Genomic DNA, 27,979 nt, shown 5'->3' with positions numbered 1-27,979 from the left:
GCTGAAATCAGTTGATGACAGGACTTAGACAAGATGTACATGCAACAAGTACTGATATTGTATCATATAATGACACTCACAGCTTTCCAAGAAAAATGTAAACATTTATGGTATTTTTACATATATTTTTGAGGCTATTTATACAGACAATTGGTATAAAACCTGAATAAACTGTATTTATAATGATATGACAATATCTTTTGTAATATGAGAATAATTATATTACACATTTTCTGATATTTCACATGCCTTACTTTTTATTTTCCTGCATAGGTAAAGTCAGGATTAATCCTCTACTGCCATTCACTCCAATTAGACTGGTTTGGATTTCTCCCAGACCCATATGGCTGCCATTTCATCCTATTCTGGGATTTTGAGGGTTCATGACATAGCCCCTCCTAACGATTGAAAATGATTTCTATGGCTATACACTGGTACTGCTACGTGCTGTACTATAGCTGTAACTAGGACTGTATTATATTCTAACATTGTTACTCAACTGAACTTTAAGAAGTAGGGCTGTAAACTGAATATATACTTGTACTATAAGAGTGAAAGCACGGTGAGAAAAGCGATAGCAGATAGCTGTTTGTTTGTGGTGAGGGAGTGTGTGGAAAGGGTTTCTTCAGTGAAAGAGTTTCTTCAGCCGGTACTATGGAGATGAAGAGAGGTGGAAAAGTAAGTAAAGTGTTCATTTCCTGCCACTAAGAGGTTGTTAAAGGATGTCGCCCACTAGCTAGCTACCACTGAAGGAACACTGACCCACAGACCAGAGGCTAAGCTAGGGCTCTTGTTTTGCTCCTTCACTCTCTCGCTCTCTTCCTCTTCTCTGTCTGTCTTTACCTTTCCGCCAGCCTATCTCCCTCTCTTTGGGAAGACATGCTTTGATAGACTAACACTTACCTTTCATGAAATACTAAGTCATTGTATTTACTTACTAACTAACAGTTATCTAAACAAATAACTAACGTACTAACTAACTATCATCCTGCTTCTCCTACGGCATTGTTTTTTATTTTGGTTTCTTTCTTCTCCCATCCCTTATTAACAACCGTTTTGTTCACTATTCTTTTGATTTCCTTTCTTCCCCTTTTCCGGAAAGCAATCAGGCATTGGACACGCTATGGTAAACATACTGCATTGTCTGGTAGATATCATTCTTATTGTCTTTTTTTGGGTTTGCCGTGTGTCCCTCCCCCTCTTCTTTTCCTGTTTATAATTTCAATTTCATCCTAGACACATCTTATCAAACAATGAGGAAATGGGTTTGTATTACCAACAGCTTTCTTCAGTTCTCAATATCCTCCCTGGCCTTTCAACCTCTTCCCCACCCCACCCCTCCCCACCCCTCCTCTTCCCCACCCCTCCCCACCCCTCCTCTTCCCCACCCCTCCTCTTCCCCACCCATCCTCCTCCCCACCCCTCCTCTTCCCCTCCTCTTCCCCACCCCTCCTCCCCCTCTTCTTCCCCACCCCTCCTCCCCCTCCTCTTCCCCACCCCTCCTCTTCCCCCCCTCTTCTTCCCCACCCCTCCTCTTCCCCACCCCTCCTCCCCCTCTTCCCCACCCATCCTCCTCCCCACCCCTCCTCCTCCCCTCCTCTTCCCCACCCCTCCTCCCCCTCTTCCCCACCCCTCTTCTTCCCCACCCCTCCTCTTCCCCACCCCTCCTCTTCCCCACCCCTCCTCCCCCTCTTCTTCCCCACCCCTCCTCTTTTTTCAGTCCGTCTTTTACTTCTTCTTTTTTTATTCCTCATCGCTACGAAGTTCACAGAGGTTCTTCGAGTCTCAAATAAACCACCAGATTCTCCCTCTGACTTTTGATCTTTTGTCAGGGATGCATGAAAAATTGATGTTTTTTCCAACAAATAAAAATCTCAACATTTTTTGTGAGGACCGTCGCCACCCAAGAACTGAGAGAATCTCTGCCACAATCCAAACAACAAGAGTAAATCTTCAACAAGCCAGCAGCCGCCAAAACTCCGGTCCGGGCTCTAAAATGCTAAACAGAAACAAAATGGCGACAGAGAGACAAAATGGCGACCCCTTTCTTTACCGGATCTCTGACAGTTGTTTCCAACACACTCAGTCTGGCACATGGCATGCCCACCACCGCTCATCAATGCCTTTTCACCTCCTGACCTCTGAAATCATATGACTTTTACCCTTTCACCCTCCTCAGCCATAACCACTAACACTTCACTTTCACGTTCACTCACCTTCAGCCTATCACCCTATATCACTGTCCTGTCCCCCCACCCCTTCCCTGGATGTTGTGTTTGTAGCATGCTGGTTACAGTGGTGTCTGTGTGTTGTGGCTAACATTACACCCTCCCCCTCCTGATCCCCTTTACTTGATTGGTGGAGGTACCCTGTCTCCCGATTGGCTTGATCATGCTTTGTATGACATCAAATCATTTATACCCCTTACATGTCAAACTTATTTGTGTTTCTGTTAACTTCGTAAGAATGAAAACCTTTGGTTTCTGCATTTGTGAAGTTGTGTGATAATCCTCCCTATGTAATGCATGTGTGTGTATAAGGCCGAGTGTGTGTGACTGAGAGTATGTGTGTGTGTGTGTGTGTGTGTGTATATTCGTGTGATGTTTTGTATAGTTACAAATTGAACCCAGAAACCTAAAACAAGTACAAGCAATTTGTCCTTGGCAATTTGTCCATTTTACTAACCCTCTCCCAACCTGAACTATCCAAACCGAATGAGAATCCATTCTCTTACCCCCATCAAAAGATAAAGAAAATGTGGTCCTCTGCTCTGACATATTTTCTTCATCTGTCCTGTGAACCTACCTATTACTAAACCCATTAAATACTACCTCAAACGCTGTCTGAACCAAACTCTCAAACTATTGCTCCAAGGTACAAACCTACTGGTACTATCTACTACAATGACTTCAGAAAGTATTCACACCCCAAGACTTTTTCCAACTTTTGTCGTGTTACAGCCTGAGTATTTTATCACTGGCCTACACACGACACGCCGTGATGTCAAAGTGGAATCATGTTGTTAGACATTTTTATAAATTAATAAACAATGAAGAGTCAATAAGTATTCACTTGTTATGGCAAGCCTAAGGAAGTCACTTAATGAGTTTCATGGACTCACTCCGTGTGCAATAATAGTGTTTATTATGATTTTTTTAATGACTACCTCATCTTTGTAACTCACACATATAACTATCTGTAAGGTCCCTCAGTCGAACAGTGAATTTTAAAGACAAATTCCACCACAAAGACTGGGGAGGTTTTCCAATGCCTCACAAAGGATGGCACCTATTGGTAGATACAAAAATTAGACACTGAATATCCCTTTGATCATGGTGAAGTTATTAATTACAATTTGGATGGTGTATCAATACACCCAGTCACTACCAAGATACAGGCGTCCTTCCTAACTCAAATGCCGGAGAGGAAGGAAACCACTCAAGGATTTCACCATGAGGCCAATTGTGACCGAGTTTAATGGGTGTAATAGGAGAAAACTGGATGGATCAACAATATTGCAGTTACTACCTGCACAGAATAAGGCACTAAGTTAATGCTGCAAAAATAGAAAAACTATTTACTTTTTGTCCTGAATATGAAGTGTTATTTTTTGGGCAAATCCAATACAACACATTACTGTTTACTAAGCACAGGCAAAATCCTAAAGGAAAACCAGGTTCAGTTTGCTTTCCACCAGACACTGGGAGATGAATTCACCTTTCAGCAGGACAATAACCTAAAACACAAGGCCAAATCTACACTGGAGTTGCTTACCAAGAAGACAGTGAATGTTCCTAAGTGGCTGAGTTATAGTTTTGACTTAAATCTACATGAAAATCTATGGCAAGATCTGAAAACGGTTGTCGAGATATGACCAGCAACCAATTTGACAGAGCTTGAAGAAATTAGAAACAAATAATGGGCCAATGTTGCACAATCCAGGTGTGGAAAGCTCTTAGAGGCTTACCCAGAAAGACTCACAACTGTAAGGTGCTTCTACAAAGTATTGACTCAGGCGTGTGAATGCTTCAGTAAACGTAATATTTATGTTTTTAATTTGCAATACATTTCCCAAACATTTCTCAAAACATGTTTTCTATTTTGTCATTATCGGTCATTGTGCGTAAATATGGGTGAGAAAATAAATATATTTGATCCATTTTGAATTCAGCCTGTAAACACAAAAAACATCTGGAACAAGTCAAGTGGTATGAATACCTTCTGAAGTCACTGTAGCTACTAGTTACGATATACTAGGAACTAGCTACTAGTCCAGGTGATCTCAGTCAGGAGGAAAATACATAGATATAGTCCATTAGGTCATAGTAGACCAAGGAGAGAGGTGTGTGTATCCTATACATTCTGATCAGGCAGTTCCACCTCAGCGACTAATGCCTTGGCTTTGGTATGTGTTACCCTATAACAGGTGACCATTTCTGTGGATGGGATCCTCACCACAACAGGCTATACCCAGGAAGACTACACCATGCTGGGGTCTGATGACTTCTTCTACGTGGGTGGGAGTCCTAGTACGGCTGACCTACCTGGTTCTCCTGTTAGCAACAACTTCATGGGCTGTCTGAAAGAGGTAGGTTTAGGTTAGGGGGAATTGAAGGTACGCACACACACACACACACACACAAATGCAAACACACACACACACACAAATGCAAACACACACACACACAAATGCAAACACACACACACACACACACACACACACACTCACACACACACACACACAAATGCAAACACACACACACAAATGCAATCACACACACACACACACACACACACACACACACACACACACACACACACACACACACACACACACACACACATACACACACACACATACACACACTCCCCCCCCACACACACACACACAAATGCAAACATACACACACACAAACCCCCCCCCCCACACACACACAGACACACATCCACTAAGCTAGTCAGAGCGGTTGAATTACATATGTAAAATCAGCAAGGTTGTCCTCCGCTAAGCAGCAGCAGCAGCAATGAGAAATGAAATTGCATTATCAATGAAAGCTGCTGAGCTGGCAGACCGGGGAAGTGCTCAGCAGCCATTCAATATTTCTCAGCTTAATCTAATTTACAACATTCACAGCAGTTAGTTGTGTGTTAGAAAATGGCCCTGAATACTTTGCTGTCATATGTCATTTGCAGTGTAAACTTGCCTGTCGTAAAGAAGTGGATTACTGTACGCCAGTCCTAGTGCTCACTACCAAGAAAGGGAATGTTGGTGTGATAGGACACAACGTATTGTTGTTGTTCTAGGATATTTTAAATATATATATAAAACATGTACTAAAATGTACTACAGGATGTACATCAATGTACTGAAATCTACTTTAGAATGTACATCAATGTACTTTAGAATGTACATCAATATACTTTAGAATGTACATCAATGTACTTTAGAATGTACATCAATGTACTTTATAATGTACTGCGATGAACTTGTGGTTGTTTCACCTAGTCTCCCCTTAAGATGGATGCCCTACCTGTTAGCCACTCTGTATAAGAGTGTCTGGGAAAATGAATGAAAGGTTTGAAAAATAAAAGGAGAGCTGACTGTAGGAGCTCAGATCCAATAGATGAATAACCAACGTTTGGACAGTCAAGCGGTCTTCATCAGGATATAATGACAAGCACTGCAGGTCACTAGTTTATACAGTTTGAAAGGACACAGGTGTCAGTAATCATGGCTGGCTGGGACTTGATTTCATTGGTCGATTTACAGATATAAATAGAACATACGTATATAAAGCATGAATGGATTACATACGATCATTGATACAATGTGGCCTGTAAAATATAATTTAACAATGGATAGCAAAAACACAATAATCACACGAATGGCTTCAGATCAAACTCAAATGCTAAACTCTGATTTATAACCCTGACATATCCCCGCACAATGTCTCATTGCGCCTCGATCCTGATGGACATTATAAGGGTAAAGGCTGCGCTCAATGCGATGGCACTTATACATGTAAACACATGCAAACATCCTCAAACAGGGAAACGGATCCCAATCAAAGGTGCTCCACTAAGGCAGTTATTCATCTTAGAATTTGTACTTGTGGTAAAAAGGATGTGGGCAAAATGAAGCGCAAACTAAATTTAGTTTGGGAGTCCCGATGGGACATATAGGCAGACCTATGGTGTCACATTGTATCTATGATTGTATGTAATCCATTAATGCTTTTTATGTGTTCTATTTATATCTGTAAGTTGACCAATGAAATCAAGCCACAGATGACCAATGAGAACAGACACCTGCGTGTCCTTTCAAACTATATAAACTAGTGACCTGCAGTGTTTGTTGTTATACCCTGATGAAGACAGCTTGGCTGTCCAAATGCTGGTTATTCATTTATTACATCTGAGCTCCTAGTGTGCGCCTCTACTTACATTTTTCAAGTGTTCTACTCCGCTAGCCAGCACCTCACGTAAACAGGTGTTCTACTCCGCTAGCTAGCACCTCACGTAAACAGGTGTTCTTCTCCGCTAGCCAGCACCTCACATAAACAGGTGTTCTACTCCGCTAGCCAGCACCTCACATAAACAGGTGTTCTACTCCGCTAGCCAGCACCTCACATAAACAGGTGTTCTACTCCGCTAGCCAGCACCTCACATAAACAGGTGTTCTACTCCGCTAGCCAGGACCTCACATAAACAGGTGTTCTTCTCCGCTAGCCAGGACCTCACGTAAACAGGTGTTCTACTCCGCTAGCCAGCACCTCACATAAACAGGTGTTCTACTCCGCTAGCCAGCACCTCACATAAACAGGTGTTCTACTCCGCTAGCCAGCACCTCTCGTAAACAGGTGATCTACTCCACTAGCCAGCACCTCTCGTAAACAGGTGATCTACTCCACTAGCCAGCACCTCACATAAACAGGTGATCTACTCCACTAGCCAGCACCTCACATAAACAGGTGATCTCTTCCGCTAGCTAGCACCTCACATAAACAGGTGTTCTACTCCGCTAGCCAGCACCTCACATAAACAGGTGTTCTACTCCGCTAGCCAGCACCTCACATAAACAGGTGTTCTACTCCGCTAGCTAGCACCTCACATAAACAGGTGTTCTATTCCGCTAGCTAGCACCTCACATAAACAGGTGTTCTACTCCGCTAGCTAGCACCTCACATAAACAGGTGTTCTATTCCGCTAGCCAGCACCTCACATAAACAGGTGTTCTACTCCGCTAGCCAGCACCTCACATAAACAGGTGTTCTACTCCGCTAGCTAGCACCTCACATAAACAGGTGTTCTATTCCGCTAGCCAGCACCTCACCTAAACAGGTGTTCTACTCCGCTAGCCAGCACCTCACATAAACAGGTGTTCTACTCCGCTAGCCAGCACCTCATGTAAACAGGTGTTCTACTCCGCTAGCTAGCACCTCTAATAAACAGGTGTTCTACTCCGCTAGCTAGCACCTCTCGTAAACAGGTGTGCGTTTCTTCCACCTCCAAATTAATCAAATGTCCATTTTACATTTCCAGGCATTTTAAGTTTTAGATTGTATTCCTTCCTCTTCTTATTTTATTGGCCATTATTCATTCTATCCTCACCATGACACTACATTATTGTGAAGTGTTGGTGATCATAATTGTCTCGGTCCATTACACAAGGGCTGAAATTAGCTTGAAATCTTCATAATTGGTTATCTTTCTTGGGGAATCTTTAAACTATCATTCTCCACACCCTCGATCAACCTGCAACTGTTGTGATTAAATTCTCATTATCACAAACGCTCATATTTCAAAGGACAGCTATTTACTGTTGAAAAAGAGGATGACAATTGAACCATTACAAGGCCATTTAGTGGAAAATAAGCAAATTATTCAAATTATAAAATGGGTTGATCTTGCTCTCTCCTCAGAAGGAAGACTAAGGGTGCATCCCACATCGAATCCTGTTCCTCTTATAGACAATATGTATATTTTTTGGCTCTGTACTCCAGCACAAAACATTATTTACTGTTAATTTCTATTGGGCCCAAATAATCTGAAACACAACCAAAACAAACAGGAAATGCATCCAACAAGTTTGTAGAGTCACAAGCTTGATTATTTAATTCGTATTTATTTAACTAGGCAAGTCAGTCAAGTCCTTATTTTACAATGACGGCTTACCCCGGCTAAACACTCCCCTGAACCAGGCAACACTTGGGACCCGATGGGACTCCCAATCACGGCTTTTTGTGATAAAGCCTGTGATTGAACCAGCGTCTGTAGTGATACCTCAAGCACTGACATGCAGTGCCTTAGACTGCTGTGCCACTCGGCAGGAGGGTGTCAGGACTTTTGACAACTTTATTACACATATAAGTTCATTTTGTCCCAAAAACTATGTACAGAAAGTGCTGTAACGGTTCACCCCATATAAACGGTTCACCCCATATAATCAGTTCACTCCATATAAACAGTTCACTCCATATAAACGGTTCACCCCATATAAACGGTTCACCCCATATAAACGGTTCACCCCATATAAACGGTTCACCCCATATAAACGGTTCACCCCACATAAACGGTTCACCCCACATAAACAGTTCACCCCATATAAACGGTTCACCCCATATAAACGGTTCACCCCATATAAACGGTTCACCCAATATAAACGGTTCACCCCACATAAACGGTTCACCCCACATAAACAGTTCACCCCATATAAACGGTTCACCCCACATAAACAGTTCACCCCATATAAACAGTTCACCCCATATAAACAGTTCACCCCACATAAACAGTTCACCCCATATAAACGGTTCACCCCATATAAACGGTTCACCCCATATAAACGGTTCACCCCACATAAACAGTTCACCCCATATAAACGGTTCACCCCATATAAACGGTTCACCCCATATAAACGGTTCACCCCACATAAACAGTTCACCCCATATAAACAGTTCACCCCATATAAACGGTTCACCCCACATAAACGGTTCACCCCATATAAATGGTTCACCCCATATAAACGGTTCACCCCACATAAACAGTTCACCCCATATAAACAGTTCACCCCACATAAACAGTTCACCCCAAATAAACGGTTCACCCCATATAAACGGTTCACCCCATATAAACAGTTCACCCCATATAAACAGTTCACCCCATATAATCAGTTCACCCCATATAAACAGTTCACCCCATATAAACAGTTCACCCCATGTAAACCGCTCACCTCATATAAACGGTTCACCCCATATAAACGGTTCACCCCATATAAACGGTTCACCCCATATAAACAGTTCACCCCATATAAACGGTTCACCCCATATAAACGGTTCACCCCATATAAACGGTTCACCCCATATGGATGAAAATACCCTCAAATTAAGACTGACACTCTGCACTTTAACCTCATAGTCATGATATCATTTCAAATCCAAAGTGCTGGAGTGTCAATTCCCCCCCCCCCCCCCCAATCCCCCTCCCCCATGTTTGGAATCATTTACAAAACCTCATTCCATCTGGAATCTTTGGTGCCAACAGGGCAGTTTAGAACGCTGATGAGGGATGAATTCACTGATGTCTGCAAGTGTTTTAGGGATTGTAAACATGTATTTGTGTAGTTTAAATGTAGTGTATCTGTAACTGCTGTATCTTGTAGTTTACACAATCCCCCCTGTCTCCCGGTCCCCCCTGTCTCCCGTTCCCCCTGTCTCCCGGTCCCCCTGTCTCCCGGTGCTCCTGTCTCCTGGTCCCCCTGTCTCCCTGTCCTCCTGTCTCCCGGTCCCCCTGTCTCCCGGTCCCCCTGTCTCCCGGTCCCCCTGTCTCCCGGTGCTCCTGTCTCCCGGTCCCCCTGTCTCCCTGTCCTCCTGTCTCCCGGTCCACCTGTCTCCCGGTCCCCCTGTCTCCCGGTTCCCCTGTCTCCCGGTCCCCCTGTCTCCCGGTCCCCCTGTCTCCCGGTCCCCCTGTCTCCCGGTCCCCCTTTCTCCCGGTCCCCCTGTCTCCCGGTCCCCCTGTCTCCCGGTCCCCCGGTCCCCCTTTCTCCCGGTCCCCCTGTCTCCTGTTCCCCCTTTCTCCCGGTCCCCCTGTCTCCCGTTCCCCCTGTCTCCCGTTCCCCTTTCTCTCATTCCCCCTTTCTCCCGGTCCCCCTGTCTCCCGGTCCCCCTGTCTCCCGGTCCCCCTGTCCCCCTTTCTCCCGGTCCCCCTGTCTCCCGGTCCCCCTGTCTCCCGGTCCCCCTGTCTCCCGTTCCCCCTGTCTCCCGGTGCTCCTGTCTCCCGGTGCTCCTGTCTCCTGGTCCCCCTGTCTCCCTGTCCTCCTGTCTCCCGTTCCCCCTGTCTCCTGTTCTCCCTGTCTCCCTGTCCTCCTGTCTCCCTGTCCTCCTGTCTCCCAGTCCTCCTGTCTCCCGTTCCCCCTGTCTCCCGTTCCCCCTGTCTCCCTGTCCGCCTGTCTCCCTGTCCGCCTGTCTCCTGGTCCCGCTGTCTCCCGGTCCCCACGGTATCCCGGTCCCCCCGGTCTCCCGGTCCCCCTGTCTCCCGTTCCTCCTGTCTCCCGTTCCCCCTGTCTCCCGTTCCCCCTGTCTCCCTGTCCTCCTGTCTCCCGGTCCCCCTGTCTCCCGGTCCCCCTGTCTCCCGTTCCCCCTTTCTCCCGTTCCCCCTGGTCTCCCGGTCCCCCCGGTCTCCCGGTTCCCCGGTCTCCCGTTCCCCCTGTCTCCCTGTCCTCCTCTCCCGGTCCCCCTGTCTCCCGTTCCCCCTGTCTCCCGGTCCCCATGTCCCCCGGTCCCCCCGGTCTCCCGGTCCCCCTGTCTCCCGTTCCCCCTGTCTCCTGGTCCCCCTGTCTCCCGTTCCCCCTGTCTCCCGGTCCCCCTGTCCCCCTGTCTCCCGTTCTCCCTGTCTCCCGGTCCCCCTGTCTCCCGTTCCCCTTGTCTCCCGGTCCTCCTGTCTCCCGGTCCCCCGGTCTCCCGTTCCCCCCGGTCTCCCGGTCCCCCCTGTCTCCCGTTCCCCCTGTCTCCCGTTCCCCTTGTCTCCCGGTCCCCCTGTTTCCCGGTCCCCCGGTCCTCCCGGTCTCCCGTTCCCCCTGTCTCCCGATCCCCCTGTCTCCCGTTCCCCCTGTCTCCCGTTCCCCCTGTCTCCCGGTCGCCCTGTCTACCGTTAACCCTGTCTCCCGTTAACCCTGTCTCCCGTTCCCCCTGTCTCCCGGTCCCCCTGTCTCCCGGTCGCCCTGTCTACCGTTAACCCTGTCTCCCGTTAACCCTGTCTCCCGTTCCCCCTGTCTCCCGGTCCCCCTGTCTCCCGGTCCCCCGGTCCTCCCAGTCTCCCGGTCGCCCTGTCTACCGTTCCCCCTGTCTCCTGTTCCCCATGTCTCCCGGTCCCCCTGTCTCCCGTTCCCCCTGTCTCCCGGTCCCCCTGTCTCCCGGTCCCCCTGTCTCCCGTTCTCCCTGTCTCCCGGTGCCCCTGTCCCCCGGTCCCCCCGGTCTCTCGGTCCCCCTGTCTCCCGTTCCCCATGTCCCCCGGTCCCCCCGGTCTCCCGGTCCCCCTGTCTCCCGTTCCCCCTGTCTCCTGGTCCCCCTGTCTCCCGTTCCCCCTGTCTCCCGGTCCCCCTGTCCCCCTGTCTCCCGTTCTCCCTGTCTCCCGGTCCCCCTGTCTCCCGTTCCCCTTGTCTCCCGGTCCTCCTGTCTCCCGGTCCCCCGGTCTCCCGTTCCCGCCGGTCTCCCGGTCCCCCCTGTCTCCCGTTCCCCCTGTCTCCCGTTCCCCTTGTCTCCCGGTCCCCCTGTTTCCCGGTCCCCCGGTCCTCCCGGTCTCCCGTTCCCCCTGTCTCCCGTTCCCCCTGTCTCCCGTTCCCCCTGTCTCCCGGTCGCCCTGTCTACCGTTAACCCTGTCTCCCGTTAACCCTGTCTCCCGTTCCCCCTGTCTCCCGGTCCCCCTGTCTCCCGGTCCCCCGGTCCTCCCAGTCTCCCGGTCGCCCTGTCTACCGTTCCCCCTGTCTCCTGTTCCCCATGTCTCCCGGTCCCCCTGTCTCCCGTTCCCCCTGTCTCCCGGTCCCCCTGTCTCCCGGTCCCCCTGTCTCCCGTTCTCCCTGTCTCCCGGTACCCCTGTCCCCCGGTCCCCCCGGTCTCTCGGTCCCCCTGTCTCCCGTTCCCCCTGTCTCCCGGTCCCCCTGTCTCCCGGTCCCCCTGTCTCCCGTTCCCCCTGTCTCCCGGTCCCCCGGTCTCCCGGTCCCCCTGTCTCCCGTTCCCCCTGTCTCCCGGTCCCCCTGTCTCCCGTTCCCCCTGTCTCCCGGTACCCCTGTCTCCCGGTCCCCCTGTCTCCCGTTCCCCCTTTCTCCCGTTCCCCCTGGTCTCCCGGTCCCCCGGTCTCCCGGTTCCCCGGTCTCCCGTTCCCCCTGTCTCCCTGTCCTCCTCTCCCGGTCCCCCTGTCTCCCGGTCCCCCGTTCCCCCTGTCTCCCGTTCCCCCTGTCTCCCGGTCCCCCTGTCTCCCGGTCCCCCTGTCTCCCGGTCTCCCTGTCTCCCGGTCCCCCTGCCCCCCCTGCTTTCTAATGACACCCAGAGACACAGTTATACCTACAGTCAGAGTAACCCCAAGGTGACTGTGTTCAGTAGATGAGAGTTCATCATTGGGATAATATAGGAATAATATTATTGCCTTATGTGGACATTTATGGTTGTCTTCCAACACTAACAGCTAACCTCCCTCCATGTTTGCTGCATCTGTATCAGTAGTGTAAATCTGTGTACCCCCCCAGCATTATTATCATTCACCATGTGACTGGTGGAGTGGACAGTCATAGGTAGTATCCCAAATTGTACCTTATTTCATATTTTGCGCACTACGTTTGACCAGAGGCCCATAGGGAATAGGGTGCGATTTAGGATGCATCCACAGCATGTGATCCACGATGGACTGCATTTTGTTCCATGTCCGGCCTGGCTTGACTGACTGACTGTCTGCTGGGTCTATCCCTTACAACCATGTTCACCCTGCTGTGGCTCTGTCTGGGCTGATGAACTCTGCCTGCCAGCACACTGCCTCTATCCCTTTTTTTTCTCTCTCTCTCTCTCTCTCTCTCTCTCTCTCTCTCTCTCTCTCTCTCTCTCTCTCTCTCTCTCTATCTCTATCTTTATGTCCCCCACCCTCTCCTCCTCTGTACACAGCTGATGAGGGATGCCTCAGTTCATTTGGACCCACTGGATGGTTGGATCACGCTTCATCACTGCCTCTCTCTTCCAATGCTTTTCTCATGGAACAGAGGATGGAGGAGGTGGGAGGAAGGCCAGAGCTGGAACAGAGGGAGAAGGATAAAGGGAGGAAGAAGGGGGAGGGCCAGAGTGAGAGAATGAAGGAGGGATGGAGGAGGTGGGAGGAAGGCCAGAGCTGGAACAGAGGGAGAAGGACAAAGGGAGGAAGAAGGGGGAGGGCCAGAGTGAGAGAATGGAGGTGGGAGGAAGGCCAGAGCTGGAACAGAGGGGGCCAGAGTGAGAGAATGAAGGAGGGATGGAGTGGGTAGAAGGAGGAGGGGTTGTACTCCTCTCTCTTCCTCCCTGACTATCTCCCTCCCCCTCTCTCCCTCCCTGTCTATCTCCCTCCCTCTCTCTCCCTCCCTGTCTATCTCCCTCCCTCTCTCTCCCTCCCTGACTATCTCCCTCCCCCTCTCTCCCTCCCTGTCTATCTCCCTCCCTCTCTCTCCCTCCCTGACTCTCTCCCGCCCTCTCTCTCCCTCCCTGACTCTCTCCCTCCCTCCCTCTCTCCCTCACTGGAGTCCTCCTCTATTCTCTGCACCCTCCACACCCACTAGGCATAGGGACGAGAGCAGCATCACTCCTCGTGTGCAACCGTGTGGGCCAGCAGTCATGTGACGTGAGCCAGTGGGCAGCGAGGCGGTAGCGGTGGCAGTCATGTCCCCTGGCGTTCACAGGGCACCAGCGCCAAGCCAAGCAGGCCAGGGTTCTAAAGAGTCAGATTGTGCAGTAGCTCTGCTCTGAGAGGCTGTTTTGGCTGCTACTGTCATCCAGATAGTGGACGAAGGGGAGGAAGGGGGATTAGGGAAGGACGAAGGGGAGGAAGGGGGATTAGGGAAGGACGAAGGGAGGGAGTGAGTGAGAGACCAACATTTGGCATTTGGGAGGAATGTACTGCCCACATCATCCTCAAAGTCGTCATCAGCCCTGTTCTATATTTAACCAAACCAGTCTCTGCTCATTTCAGTTTAAAACATATATTTAAATCACACAAGGCACACGTTTGCTCAGCGGCACGCAGGGATACACCTCTGACCTCTAACCCCTGACCTTTGCATTGTGTTTGACCGCTGAGGATACACTCAACAAGCTCTGCAGTAAACAGACACACAACAATGTGGCCCCTGTCTCTCTACATTGAAAGCCACACACATCCATACAATGTACATGGTTTTGATATGTGGCCTTTGTCTTTCTAGTGGCAGTGTAACTTACTGTTACATCATCAAATCTCTCCAGCCTCCACCTAGGTGAGCTATTGCTCACATATTAATCTTAATGATATCCCTATTTGTACACACAACACCACTCAATTCCACCATCTCCACCCAGGAATACGAATAATGATTTTAAATAGTGTTTATTATATCACATTTATCTGGATCAAACCACTTCATTTCAAATCCCTAATCCCCCCTCTCGTCCAATTTCAAAAAATATTTACACACAGACATCGATCTACCTCTGTTTAAACATTACTCTCAAGGTTCTCTGGGGAGAGACTATTGAGTCCTCTAGCTACATTACAGTTGTCAGGCAGGGGAGGAGGGAGACAGGCATAGAGGGAGGGATGGAGGGAGACAGGCATAGAGGGAGGGATGGAGGGAGACAGGCATAGAGGGAGGGATGGAGGGAGACAGGCATAGAGGGAGGGATGGAGGGAGACAGGTGTAGAGGGACAGATGGAGGGAGACAGGTGTAGAGGGAGGGATGGAGGGAGACAGGTGTAAAGGAGAGATGGAGCGATGGAAGGAGACAGGCATAGAGGGAGGGATGGATGGAGGGAGACAGGTGTAGAGGGAGAGATGGAGGGAGACATGCATAGAGGGAGAGATGGAGGGAGCCATGCATAGAGGGAGAGATGGAGGGAGACAGGCATAGAGGGAGTGATGGAGGGAGACAGGCATAGAGGGAGAGATGGAGGGAGACAGGTGTAGAGGAGAGATGGAGGGATGAAGGGAGACAGGCATAGAGGGAGGGATGATGGAGGGAGACAGGTGTAGAGGGAGAGATGGAGGGAGACATGCATAGAGGGAGAGATGGAGGGAGCCATGCATAGAGGGAGGGATGGAGGGAGACAGGCATAGAGGGAGAGATGGAGGGAGACAGGCATAGAGGGAGAGATGGAGGGAGACAGGCATAGAGGGAGAGATGGAGGGAGACAGGCATAGAGGGAGGGATGGAGGGAGACAGGCATAGAGGGAGAGATGGAGGGAGACAGCCATAGAGGCAGGAATGGAGGGAGACAGGTGTAGAGGGAGAGATGGAGGGAGAGAGGCATAGAGGGAGGGATGGAGGGAGACAGGCGTAGAAGGTGGGATGGAGGTGGGGCTAGAGGAAAGGAGGCATGGAGGAAAGGAGAGAGAGGGAAGGAGGGAGGGAGGGTGGCAATGAGAGAGGGTGGCAAGGAGAGAGGGAGGAAATGAGGGATAGTGGCAAGGAGAGAGGGAGGAAATGAGGGATGGTGTCAAGGAGAGAGGGAGGAAATGCAGGAGGGAGGGAGGGAGGGAGGGAGGGAGGGAGGGCAGTTGGGTGGGTGGGTGGGTGGGTGGGTGGGTGGGTGTGAGAGAGGCTTGGAAGCAAGGAAGGAGGGAGGGAGACAGGTTGAGAGGTCAAAAGGGAGGGAGAGAGAGATGAAGGCAGCCAAGGAGAGAGAAAAGGGGGCACTGTGGATTGGGTTAGAGAGGAAAGAGAGGCACTGTGGATTGGGTTAGAGAGGAAAGAGAGGCACTGTGGATTGGGTTAGAGAGGAAAGAGAGGCACTGTGGGTGGGGTTAGAGAGGAAAGAGAGGCACTGGGTATGGGGTTAGAGGGGAAAGAGAGGCACTGTGGATGGGGTTAGAGAGGAAAGAGAGGCACTGTGGATGGGGTTAGAGAGGAAAGAGAGGCACTGTGGGTGGGGTTAGAGAGGAAAGAGAGGCACTGTAGGTGGGGTTAGAGAGGAAAGAGAGGCACTGTGGGTGGGGTTAGAGAGGAAAGAGAGGCACTGTGGATTGGGTTAGAGAGGAAAGAGAGGCACTGTGGATGGGGTTAGAGAGGAAAGAGAGGCACTGTGGGTGGGGTTAGAGAGGAAAGAGAGGCACTGTAGGTGGGGTTAGAGAGGAAAGAGAGGCACTGTGGGTGGGGTTAGAGAGGAAAGAGAGGCACTGTGGATTGGGTTAGAGAGGAAAGAGAGGCACTGTGGATGGGGTTAGAGAGGAAAGAGAGGCACTGTGGGTGGGGTTAGAGAGAAAAGAGAGGCACTGTGGGTGGGGTTAGAGAGGAAAGAGAGGCACTGTGGGTGGGGTTAGAGGGGAAAGAGAGGCACTGTGGGTGGGGTTAGAGAGGAAAGAGAGGCACTGTAGGTGGGGTTAGAGAGGAAAGAGAGGCACTGTGGGTGGGGTTAGAGAGGAAAGAGAGGCACTGTGGGTGGGGTTAGAGAGGAAAGAGAGGCACTGTGGGTGGGGTTAGAGAGGAAAGAGAGGCACTGTGGGTGGGGTTAGAGAGGAAAGAGAGGCACTGTGGGTGGGGTTAGAGAGGAAAGAGAGGCACTGTGGGTGGGGTTAGAGAGAAAAGAGAGGCACTGTGGGTGGGGTTAGAGAGGAAAGAGAGGCACTGTGGGTGGGGTTAGAGGGGAAAGAGAGGCACTGTGGATGGGGTTAGAGAGGAAAGAGAGGCACTGTGGGTGGGGTTAGAAGGGAAAGAGAGGCACTGTGGATGGGGTTAGAGGTGAAAGAGAGCATTGATCTAAACTAGATTAGTCTGTGTGTGCTCCCAGCACGGATCAATATGCCATCTCAGGGAGGAGGAGGAGGAGGAGGAGGAGGAGGAGGAGGAGGAGGAATGGAGGAGGACAAGGAGAAATGGAGGAGGAGGAGGAGGAGGAGGAGGAGAAGGACATATGGAGGAGGAGGAGGAGGAGGAGGAGGAGGAGGAGGAGGAGGAGGAGGAATGGAGGAGGAGGAGGAGGAATGGAGGAGGAGAAGGAGAAATGGAGGAGGAGGAGAAGGACATGTGGAGGAGGAGATATGGCGGAGGAAGAGGAGCCTGTGCTTGCATTATAAATGGCCCCAGCTTGGCTAAGAGACGTCAGAGATGGCCGTTGGATAGCATAATAAACCTCTGACCGTAACAAAGTGGAAGATGAGGGGTGCAAGGCCCTGCATTCCAAATGGCACTCTATTCATTTCATAGTGCACTACTTTTGACCAAAGTCCATAGGGCTCTTGGAAAAATGAACACACTATATAGAGCACAGGGTGATATTTTTTTTTATTTTTTTTTTTAACTAGGCAAGTCAGTTAATTAAGAACACATTCTTATTTTCAATGATGGCCTAGGAACAGTGGGTTAACTGCCTGTTCAGGGGCAGAACAACAGATTTGTACCTTGTCAGCTCAGGAGTGTGAACTTGCAACCTTCCGGTTACTAGTCCAACGCTCTTAACCACTAGGCCACCCTGCCTCCTGGGATGCCTGCCTCCCGGGACGCAACGTAGGAAAGGCAGTGTATTAATGATCACCATTGGGTTAATGATTTGGTTAATGATCAACAGAGCAGGATGGAGTGGCCGTCCCATTCATAATCTGTAGTTACTATTATACAGAACGATTGATTGTGGTGTATTAGTGTGTCCTTGAATAACGAGGGAAAGAGATGGTGGTGTACAGGCCCCTGGACCCCTGAAGGGCCTCTTCTCACTGTCAGACAAGGTGGGAGGGAGGAATGGATAGAAAGCAAGGTGATACTAAATATGTCTGGTCTGGTTCATCTCAAGAGAAACAGCCCTGGTTCGTTCTACCTCAAAAAGTACAAGAAAGAGGATTTGACACCCCATCATATCAGAATGTTCTGAAATATTTCCGTAGTTACCATTAGCAGTCCTGAAGCTTGTTGTTGAAATATAATTTGATCTATGAGAAATTAAGCTAATAAATTGCACCCAAATTGGCCATTTTCATTTATAGGATTCAGGTAATATTCAATAAATATAGTACCCAACATCCGATTTGAATAAACATATTCCTACCAATGAGTAAGACATGATGCATACCCCCCCCCCGCCCCACACCCCATACCAATCCCACCCCACAACCAGTATGCAGTATCAGTACTCTACATTTGACAAGTAGTATGAAGCTGTGGCTTGGAGTATTGCTTCTCCATACTATGTAATGTATTCTCTTTGAATCTGGTGTTTTTGTACGGAGAAATGTGTCATTGAAGTTGCTTGCACTCGTCACCCTAAGTTGTAGACTCAAAAGTGGCGCAACTGTCTAAAGCACTGCATCTCAGTGTGAGATGTGTCACTGCAGTCCCCGGTTCAAATCCAGGTTGCATCACATCTGGCCTTGATTGGGAGTCCCAGAGGGCAGCGCACAATTGTCCCAGTGTTGGCTGGAGTAGGCGGTCATTGTAAATAAGAATTTGTTCTTAAGTTACTTTTTTTTAAGTAGTGTGGAAGTGCAAGTTTTGACCACTAGATGCCCCTGTTCCTGCTATAAACCCACAGTATTTTACCCATTGGGATGGTCTCTTGTGTTAATTAACATTTCCGTTGCACCTTTGGGGAGAAAACCAATAGATTTGTCTCATTATGAAAGTAAATTGTGTGGTCACCCTCACAATTCAAGCTGTGTTTTGCCCATTTGGTTGTATTTGTCATGTCTAGGAAGACGTTTGGTCCAAATCAGATTTTGTCCACAATATTTATTTTAATATTATTTGAATCCTATAAATTAAAATGGCCAATCTTGGTGCAATCAATTAGCTTAATTTCTCAGAGAGAAAAATAACATTTCAACAAAATAATGTTTTTTTTGTTTTTTTACCTGTCTTTATTTTTACCTTGTTTCTAACTACAGAAACAATTCCAGAACACTTTATGATGGTCAAATCAAATCAAATGTACTGGTCACATACACGTGTTCAGATGTTATTGCAGGTGTAGCCAAATGCTTGGGTCTCAAGGCTTTGCTGAAATGACATGGAAAGACTCCCCTGCCATTCAGGTTCTCACCATCAATCTCTTCAGACTTTGGTCCAGAGTCAGTCACCTTGCCTTATTGAAGTGTACAGGTCGTGTATAAGGAATACAGGGGGTAGTGTCTCATTCAGAAAGGTGTGATAATATGCTACCATATCAGTAAGATATAGAATTGGGTTCAGTTCAAGGTGCCTACAGTAGGTAGACTGGTGTTTAGACGTGGGTACAGATGTTGAGTATTACACAAACATTTAGACCACCAGCTCCTTAGTGACACACAGTCACCTGGTATACAGTACATGGACACTAATCCTCTGCTCTTCCCTCTGTCTCTCTCTCTCTCTCTCTGTGTCTCTGTAGTTATTATTTCTCTCTCGCTGTGTCTCTCTGTAGTTATTCTCTCTCTCTCTCTCTCTCTCTCTCTGTAGTTATCTCTCTCTCTCTCTCTCTGTCTCTGTAGTTATTCTCTCTCTCTATCTGTGTCCCTCTGTAGTTATTACCTCTCTCTCTCTGTCTCTCTGTAGTTATTATCTCTCTCTCGCTGTGTCTCTCTGTAGTTATTCTCTCTCTCTCTCTCTCTCTCTGTCTCTCTGTAGTTATTCTCTCTCTCTATCTCTTTGTCTCTCTGTGGTTACTCTCTCATCTGTCACTTGTATTGTAGGGAATAAAAGTTGTGCACTATGTAGGGAATAGAAGTCATGCAGTATGTAGGGAATAGAAGTCATGCAGTATGTAGGGAATAGAAGTCATGCAGTATGTAGGGAATAGAAGTCATGCAGTATGTAGGGAATAGAAGTCATGCAGTATGTAGGGAATAGAAGTCATGCAGTATGTAGGGAATAGAAGTCATGCAGTATGTAGGGAAAAGAAGTCATGCAGTATGTGTAAGGGGTGCGTAACTGGTGGCAGGAAAGTCAGATGCAGGAGAGCAGAACTGGGTAATAACCGGAGCAGTTTAATGATCAAATACACAAAATATGGGTACAAAACCCGTTGCGCACCAGTCCAAATGTGCACAAGCACTTACAACAAACAATTTCACACACAGACATGGGGTGAACAAAGGGTTAAATACACGACATGTAATGAGGGAAATGTAAACCAGGTGTGTGGGAAAACAAGACAAAACAAATGGAAAATGAAAGGTGGATCGGCGATGGGTAGAAGATTGGTGACGAACGAGAGGAACCGACTTCGGCGGAAGTCGTGACAGTATGTTGGGAATAGAAGTCGTGCACTTTGTAGGGAATCAAATTGTGCACTATGTAGGGAGTAAAAGTCGTGCACTTTGTAGGGAATTAAAGTCGATCAGTATGTTGGGAATAAAAGTCGTGCACTTTGTAGGGAATCAAATTGTGCACTATGTAGGGAGTAAAAGTCGTGCACTTTGTAGGGAATTAAAGTCGATCAGTATGTAGGGAGTAAAATTCATGCAGTAAGTATTGAATACGGTTCCATTTTGAATACAGTTTTTCTCATAGCACCAGTGCTGTCCATGACTGTCCTAGCAATCCATAGATCTTACTAACCCCAGTGTCGTCCAGTGGAGGCTGCTGAAGGCAGAACGGCTCGCAATAATGGCCGGAAAAGAGCAAATGGAATGGAAACATGGAAACCATGCGTTTGATGTATTGGATTCCATTCCATTAATTCCACTCCAGCCACTAGCACTAGCCTCCCCAATTAAAGTTCCACCAGCCTCCTGTGCATTAGGCAGGTGTTGAATCATACAGTATGTCAGCATGTGATCTTCCTGCAGATGGACAGATTACAGTTCAAATAGGAAACAACAAGGGATATTGGATTTATGTTTTTCTCAAGCCTTCCAAACATGCTCGACATATTATAGAAAAACCAATATGATTTTCCACATACTGAATTAGAAAATAAACTATAGTCTCAAAACGTATTTAAACATTATCGTGTGGAACAATGACCGTACCTCTCACTCCTCTCTTCAAGGTGTCGGCGTGGTGTTGCTTTTGTTCTCTCCTCTCTTTCATCTCCTAGGCTCTCATTTGCCTTATTAACTTCTAGCCGCCTCTCTCTCTCTCTCTCTCTCTCTCTCTCTGTCTCTCTCTGTCTCTCTCTCTCTCTCTCCTCCAGGTGGTCTATAAGAATAATGACATCCGCCTGGAGCTCTCCCGTCTGGCTCGCATCGTAGACCCCAAGATGAAGCTCCAAGGTGAAGTGGTGTTTAAGTGTGAAAACGTACCCACCCTGGACCCTATCAACTTTGAGAGCCCTGATTCCTACCTCAGCCTGCCCAAGTGGAATACCAAGAGGGTCGGTTCCATCTCCTTCGATTTCAGGACCTCCGAACCCAACGGACTCATCCTATTCACCCATGGCAAGGTATACAAACAACACAGCTTACCTGTTGTACTTGTCTTTCTGTCACTCAAACTCCCATTTTTTTATGATACTAGTACCAGTTCTGCATGTTGCAGCCATTTTGAAGGTTTCACTTGCATTTGGTTGTGTTATGTGGTTGATTAACCTGCCTTGGACGAATGCGCTGAAGTTTACGTCTGCTGTGGGAGAGATATTCCCCCTGATGAAAGCTATTTAGCTGAAACGTTGGTCATTGATTTGTACAGTTTATTATCTGTCAGCACCTAAAGAGGGTTCTTTATTTCCAGGCCCAGGACCGTCGCGACGCGGCAGGGAAGAAGAACAACAAGGTGGACTTCTTTGCTGTGGAGCTGCTAGATGGAGGGCTGTACCTGCTGCTGGACATGGGCTCGGGAACCATCAAGGTCAAAGCCACACAGAGCAAGGTCAACGATGGAGCCTGGCACCACGTGGACATTCAGAGGGACGGACGATCAGGTGAGGAGGGAGGAAGAGGAGGGGTGGGAGGAGGAAGAAGTGGTAAGACATTAATCATGAGGATGATGAAGCAAAACCTTTTTCGATTCAATTTGCTGATTTGGTATTTCCTCCACAGTGTGCTTATCCTGTGTGTCCTCTGACCTGGTAAAGGTTGGACAAACAGAACAGAACACAGAGGTGTAGAGAGGAACATTATAGTAGAGTAAAGAGGTTTGGATGTTGTTGCCTTGATCTCTCTCTATCCCTCTCACAGTCTTCGCTCTCTCTCTCCCTGTCTCTCTCTCACTCTGTTCTCTCTCTCTCTCTCTCTTGATCTCAATTAAATCAAATTCAAGGGGCTCTATTGGTATGGGAAACATGCAGTTGAAGTCAGAAGTTTATGTTTACCTTAGCCAAATACATTTTTCACAACTCCTGACATTTAATCCTGGTAAAAATTCCCTGTCTTAGGTCAGTTAGGATCACCACTTTATTGTAAGAATGTGAAATGTCAGAATAATAGTAGAGTGAATGATTTATTTCAGCTTTTATTTCTTTCATCACATTCCCAGTGGGTCAGAAGTTTACATACACTCATTAGTATTTGATATCATTGCTTTTAAATGGTTTAACTTGGCTCAAATGTTTTGGGTAGCCTTCCACAGGCTTCCCACAATACATTGAGTGATTTATGGCCCATTCACCCTGTCAGAGCTGATGTAACTGAGTCAGGTTTGTAGGTCTCCTTGCTCGCACACGCTTTTTCAATTCTGCCCACAAATGTTCTATAGGTTTGAGGTAAGGGCTTTATGATGGCCACTCCAATACCTTAACTTTGTTGTCCTTAAGCCATTTTGCCACAGCTTTGGAAGTATGCTCGGGGTTATTGTTCATTTGGAAGACCCATTTGCGACAAAGCTTTAACTTCCTAACTGATGTCTTGAGATGTTCCTTCAATTGGGGCGGGCCACTGATTGAGCAGAGCCCTATCTTATGAAAACCCAAATCTCACATTTTAGAAGCTAAAATCACATTTCATCCCATCATGAATAATTTCATATTCAAACATTTAAATTGAACAACAATTCCATGTGAATCCGATAACTCTGATGTGTAGACTTTCCACTGTAGAGTTTATTTCATCTTATCATTGATGAGATTGTCTCAGATGACAACCGAACTGACATCATATTCATTAAGTACCACCGCATATGTTCAATTGTTCAGATTACCAGAATATAGTTCATTTCCCCCCACCTACTGATGTTCTCAGAATCTCAATGTTAACCAATGGGTTTGCAAATGTAACCTCAGTAGGGTAGAGAGAGGAAAAAGGGGGGAAGAGGTATTTATGACTGTCATAAACCTACCCCCCAGGCCAACGCCAGGCCAACGCCATTACATGTGGTATATCAGACTGTATACCACGGGTATGACAAAACATGTATGTTTACTGCTCTAATTACATTGGTAACCAGTTTATAGCAGCAATATGGCACCTCGGGGTTTGTGGTATATGGCCAGGATAGCATGGCTAAGGGCTGTATCCAGGCACTACTTGTTGCGTCACGCATAAGAACAGCCCTTAGCCGTGGTATATTGGCCATATTCCCCGCCCTTTAATTAACCCACTTACTTTCATCTCTCCTCTTTCCAGGCATCATCTCAGTCGACAGTCGGAGGACCCCCTTCACAGCCAGCGGAGAGAATGAGATCTTGGACCTGGAGGGAGACCTCTACCTGGGTGGTCTCCCTGACAACCGGGTAGGCCTGGTGTTACCTACCGAACTGTGGACGGCCATGTTGAACTACGGCTATGTGGGCTGCATCAGGGACCTCTTCATCGACGGACGCTCCAAGAACATAAGGGCCATCTCCGAGTCTCAGAACACCACAGGCATCAGGCCCACCTGTAGTAAAGCGACAGGGAAACAGTGTGACAGTAATCACTGTAAGAACAACGGAGTCTGTAAGGAAGGGTGGAACCGCTTCATATGCGACTGCACCGGGACTGGGTTCTGGGCCACCACGTGTGAGAGAGGTGAGTCTACTGGCTATATTTTGAAAAGTAATTGTTTTTGTACCCATATTTCATTCACCTTAGATGCTGGGTAAATGTGCAGAGTGGAGAGGAGCAAAGATAGGGGAAGGGAGGAGAGAGGAAAAGTGTGACTTTGGACAGCTTGTATTTATGGAGGCTTTGCTGAAATATTTAATAGGATTTTACTTTTTTGCAAAGTGGCTTTTGTGCAGGGTGCTGTTTTCTCCTGGGGGGAATTGAACAGGGGCTTGGCGCACACACACATACACGCACACACACATACACGCACACACACAAACACTGACACTCACACACACACACACACACACACTGGTGCCAAGGCTGGCTGGCTGGGGGTGAAAATGGTCTCCCCATGTCTGGCTTTAAGAGCTTAACTGCATCAAGTTTTTATGAAGAGATAGGGCCACTCTGAGCTGTTGATGGTATGTTTATTTATGCGTGTATGTGCCAGTCTGTATGTGTCTGTCTGTCTGTCTGTCTGTCTGTCTGTCTGTCTGTCTGTCTGTCTGTATAGGTATAGAGAGAGACTGGGAGGTATAGAGAGAGACTGGGAGGTGTTACAGCAGCTATAGAGAGACTGGGAGGATTTACATCAGGTATAGAGAGACTGGGAGAAGTTACAGCAGGCATAGCGAGACTGGGAGGAGTTACAGCAGATATAGAGAGACTGGGAGGAGTTACAGTAGGTATAGAGAGACTGGGAGGAGTTACAGTAGGTATAGCGAGAGAGACTGGGAGGAGTTACATCAGGCATAGAGAGACTGGGAGGAGTTACAGCAGGCATAGCGAGACTGGGAGGAGTTACAGCAGATATAGAGAGACTGGGAGGAGTTACAGTAGGTATAGAGAGAGAGACTGGGAGGAGTTACATCAGGCATAGAGAGACTGGGAGGAGTTACAGCAGGTATAGAGAGAGACTGGGAGGTGTTACAGCAGCTATAGAGAGAGAGACTGGGAGGAGTTACAGCAGGTATAGAGAGAGAGACTGGGAGGAGTTACAGCTGGTATAGAGAGAGACTGGGAGGATTTACAGCAGGTATAGAGAGAGACTGGGAGGAGTTACATCACGTATAGAGAGAGAGACTGGGAGGAGTTACAGCAGGTATAGAGAGAGACTGGGAGGAGTTACAGTAGGTATAGAGAGAGAGACTGGGAGGAGTTACAGCAGGTATAGAGAGAGACTGGGAGGAGTTACATCACGTATAGAGATAGAGACTGGGAGGAATTACAGCAGGTATAGAGAGAGACTGGGAGGAGTTACAGTAAGTATAGAGAGAGAGACTGGGAGGAATTACAGCAGGTATAGAGAGAGAGACTGGGATGAGTTACAGCTGGTATAGAGAGAGACTGGGAGGATTTACAGCAGGTATAGAGAGAGACTGGGAGGAGTTACATCATTTATAGAGATAGAGACTGGGAGGAGTTACAGCAGGTATAGAGAGAGACTGGGAGGAGTTACAGTAGGTATAGAGAGAGAGACTGGGAGGAGTTACATCACGTATAGAGAGAGAGACTGGGAGGAGTTACAGCAGGTATAGAGAGAGAGACTGGGAGGAGTTACAGCAGGTATAGAGAGAGACTGGGAGGAGTTACAGCAGCTTTCTACTTTCTACTTACAGCAGCTTTCTACTTTCTACTTGCAGCTTTCCACTTGAAAGCAAGCCTCAGAAGTTGTAGATCTGTTCTGTGTTCTCTATTTCTATGCTTCCCGTTCTTAAATGTTGGTTTTGTGTCTTTTACTTTAGGTTTTGTACACCAGCTTCAAACAGCAATGTTTTTTGTTGTGTAAAATACATTTTGCAGCATTTTAGATAGTACTGTACAATGGTTCTCTACTCTATATTAGCTTATTTTGTCACATACACTGACAGTAGGCAAACTATTAGTTTTAGCAACCAGGAAATGCCGTTGCAATTTGTGTATAGTGCAACTTTAATATAAAAAGCAGGTTTGTTCTGTGGCAGACTAAATTATGTCTGTCTTATGAACAAGTGACTTCTGTCTATCTCTATTTCAGTCTTTGTCTGCGAGAGAGGCAGAGAACGAGAGAGATGGAGATGGAGATAGTTAATTTATTTTCCACTTTTTCCTTTAACTATTTGCACATCTTTACAACACCGTATATAGATATAATAATATTTGAAATGTCTTTATTCTTTTGGATCTCCTGTGAGTGTAATGTTTACTGTTAATTTTTGTTTATTTCACTTTTGTTTGTTATTTGCTTCACTTGCTTTGGCGATGTTAACAAATGTGTTTCCCATGCCAATAAAGCCCTTGAATTGAATTGAATTGAGAGAGAGAGAGAAGCAGAGAGGAGAGGCAATAGGCAGGCTGTCCGATCGCGTTAACCTTGCCTCAGTCCTGGAGAAACAGCTATTTTTGTACCACTCCGAGGCGTATGGGGGAGGGGGGCTGTTGGGAAAGCACTTCACATAGTGCACAGCTACAGAACACACGCACGCACACACACACACACCAGTCAGAAAGACATATCACACAAAATCTTCCCCCTTCCTCTCCTCCTCCCACCATCCCTTGTTCCTTCCTCCCTCCCCATCCTGTCCTCAATCACAATGGTAGCTGACCGGGCAGTGGGTTCTTCTGACCCCTATAGAGAGACGGTGTTCTGATGTGTAGGGCCTGTGGGAGGGAGGAGGGATTTAACGTTCGTGGACACGATGCTTGCGTCATCACTGTGTTACAACACACACACATATACCCTCATACAGACCGACTACGGTATGTTGCTTGTAAAACACATCTGGCGATATGTTTTATCCCCCTAAGGTTGGTTTCCGTGCCCTACACACTAACCCCTCTGACCTATGACCCCTCTGTACAAAGCTGAGACTCTTATGAACATGTACATGTCTGTTGTTTTGCTCTAGAACACCCACGAGCCTCACAATCCTCATCTGAATGTCCCAGGTACCATTTGAAAACAATTATGGAAGTATACAGAGACTGTTTAATGCCAAAAATATGGGGTTGAATACAAAACAACAAACAAATGTTTCCTGATCTTTCTTATATCTCTCAGATATAGGACAGACACTTCAGAACACACTTTGTTTAGATAAAACAATTTTGACTATCAGTCAATCAATGCGTTTCTATGAGCTAATATCAGTAAGGCCCAAAACACATTTTTAGCAAAATGTTGTATTAGATTGTTTTTATACTTCAATGGGTCTTAAAATTCAAAATGAAAAATCTAGATGATCCTTGGCAAGATGTTTTTGTGTAGTCTTAACAGGCGGTATAAAAATGATCCTCTTGTTCCGCTTATCAGGCATCCAGGTAGGGTTGATCTTGTTCCGTATCACGAAGGCGTTGCATTTGGACACATCAATGATGTTATGGAAGATGACCAGGGGCCAGCGGGCAGTCATCCTCCTGCAGCTGTAAGTTCCAATCACCTTGTCCAGGTTGTCCACACCTCCTTTGTTGTGATTGTAGTCCAGGATGATGGCTGTCTTCCTGTCCTCACGATCACTGATCTCAGCCGTTTGGTGCAGTGTGCTCAGGGGGACCACATTCTTGTTCCTCTTTGGGTCTTTGGGAGGTAAGAAACTAGAGTGGTGGGGGGGGGGGGTAAATGCAAACTGATGAGAAGTCCTTCCTCCCCCTTGTTGAGAGGAGTGCAGGGGGACCACATTCTTGTTCCTCTTTGGGAGGTAAGAAACTAGAGTGGTGGGGGTGAAGGCAAACTGATGAGAAGTCCTCTCCTCCCCCTTGTTGAGAGGAGTGCAGGGGGAAGCTCAGGCTTGTTCTTTCTGACTGTGTCAACCAGGGTGATCTTCCTCTTCAGGAGCTGCTGCTGAGTTCATAAGAGGTGAAGGTAATTGTCACACGTGACATTGTGCTGCCTCAGTCCATCTGTCACATCAAGCACAACCCGCATCC

The 27,979-nt window shown here is 47.7% G+C and overlaps 1 protein-coding gene across 9 annotated transcripts in view; it reads left to right on the top strand.

The window, feature by feature from the left end:
• LOC135557920 (neurexin-3b) overlaps nucleotides 1-27,979 on the top strand; it is a 608,535-nt gene that overhangs the window by 162,736 nt on the left and 417,820 nt on the right. For 5 of the 9 annotated variants that reach the window (XM_064991637.1, XM_064991635.1, XM_064991629.1 and 2 more), the window contains 4 exons: nucleotides 4,427-4,588; nucleotides 21,301-21,549; nucleotides 21,837-22,026; nucleotides 23,666-24,049. In XM_064991637.1, coding sequence (XP_064847709.1) covers nucleotides 4,427-4,588; nucleotides 21,301-21,549; nucleotides 21,837-22,026; nucleotides 23,666-24,049 — 985 coding nt within the window. Of the gene's footprint in view, nucleotides 1-1,102; nucleotides 1,148-4,426; nucleotides 4,589-21,300; nucleotides 21,550-21,836; nucleotides 22,027-23,665; nucleotides 24,050-27,979 lie in introns of all 9 variants that reach the window. The other 4 variants (XM_064991636.1, XM_064991631.1, XM_064991630.1 and 1 more) reach the window with 2 other exon arrangements.

The sequence above is a fragment of the Oncorhynchus masou genome, chromosome 16 (genome assembly GCF_036934945.1).
Source record: "Oncorhynchus masou masou isolate Uvic2021 chromosome 16, UVic_Omas_1.1, whole genome shotgun sequence".
Classification (NCBI taxonomy): Eukaryota; Metazoa; Chordata; class Actinopteri; order Salmoniformes; family Salmonidae; genus Oncorhynchus; species Oncorhynchus masou.
Note: the sequence above shows the minus strand (reverse complement) of the source record. Positions and strands in the feature narration are given on the sequence as shown.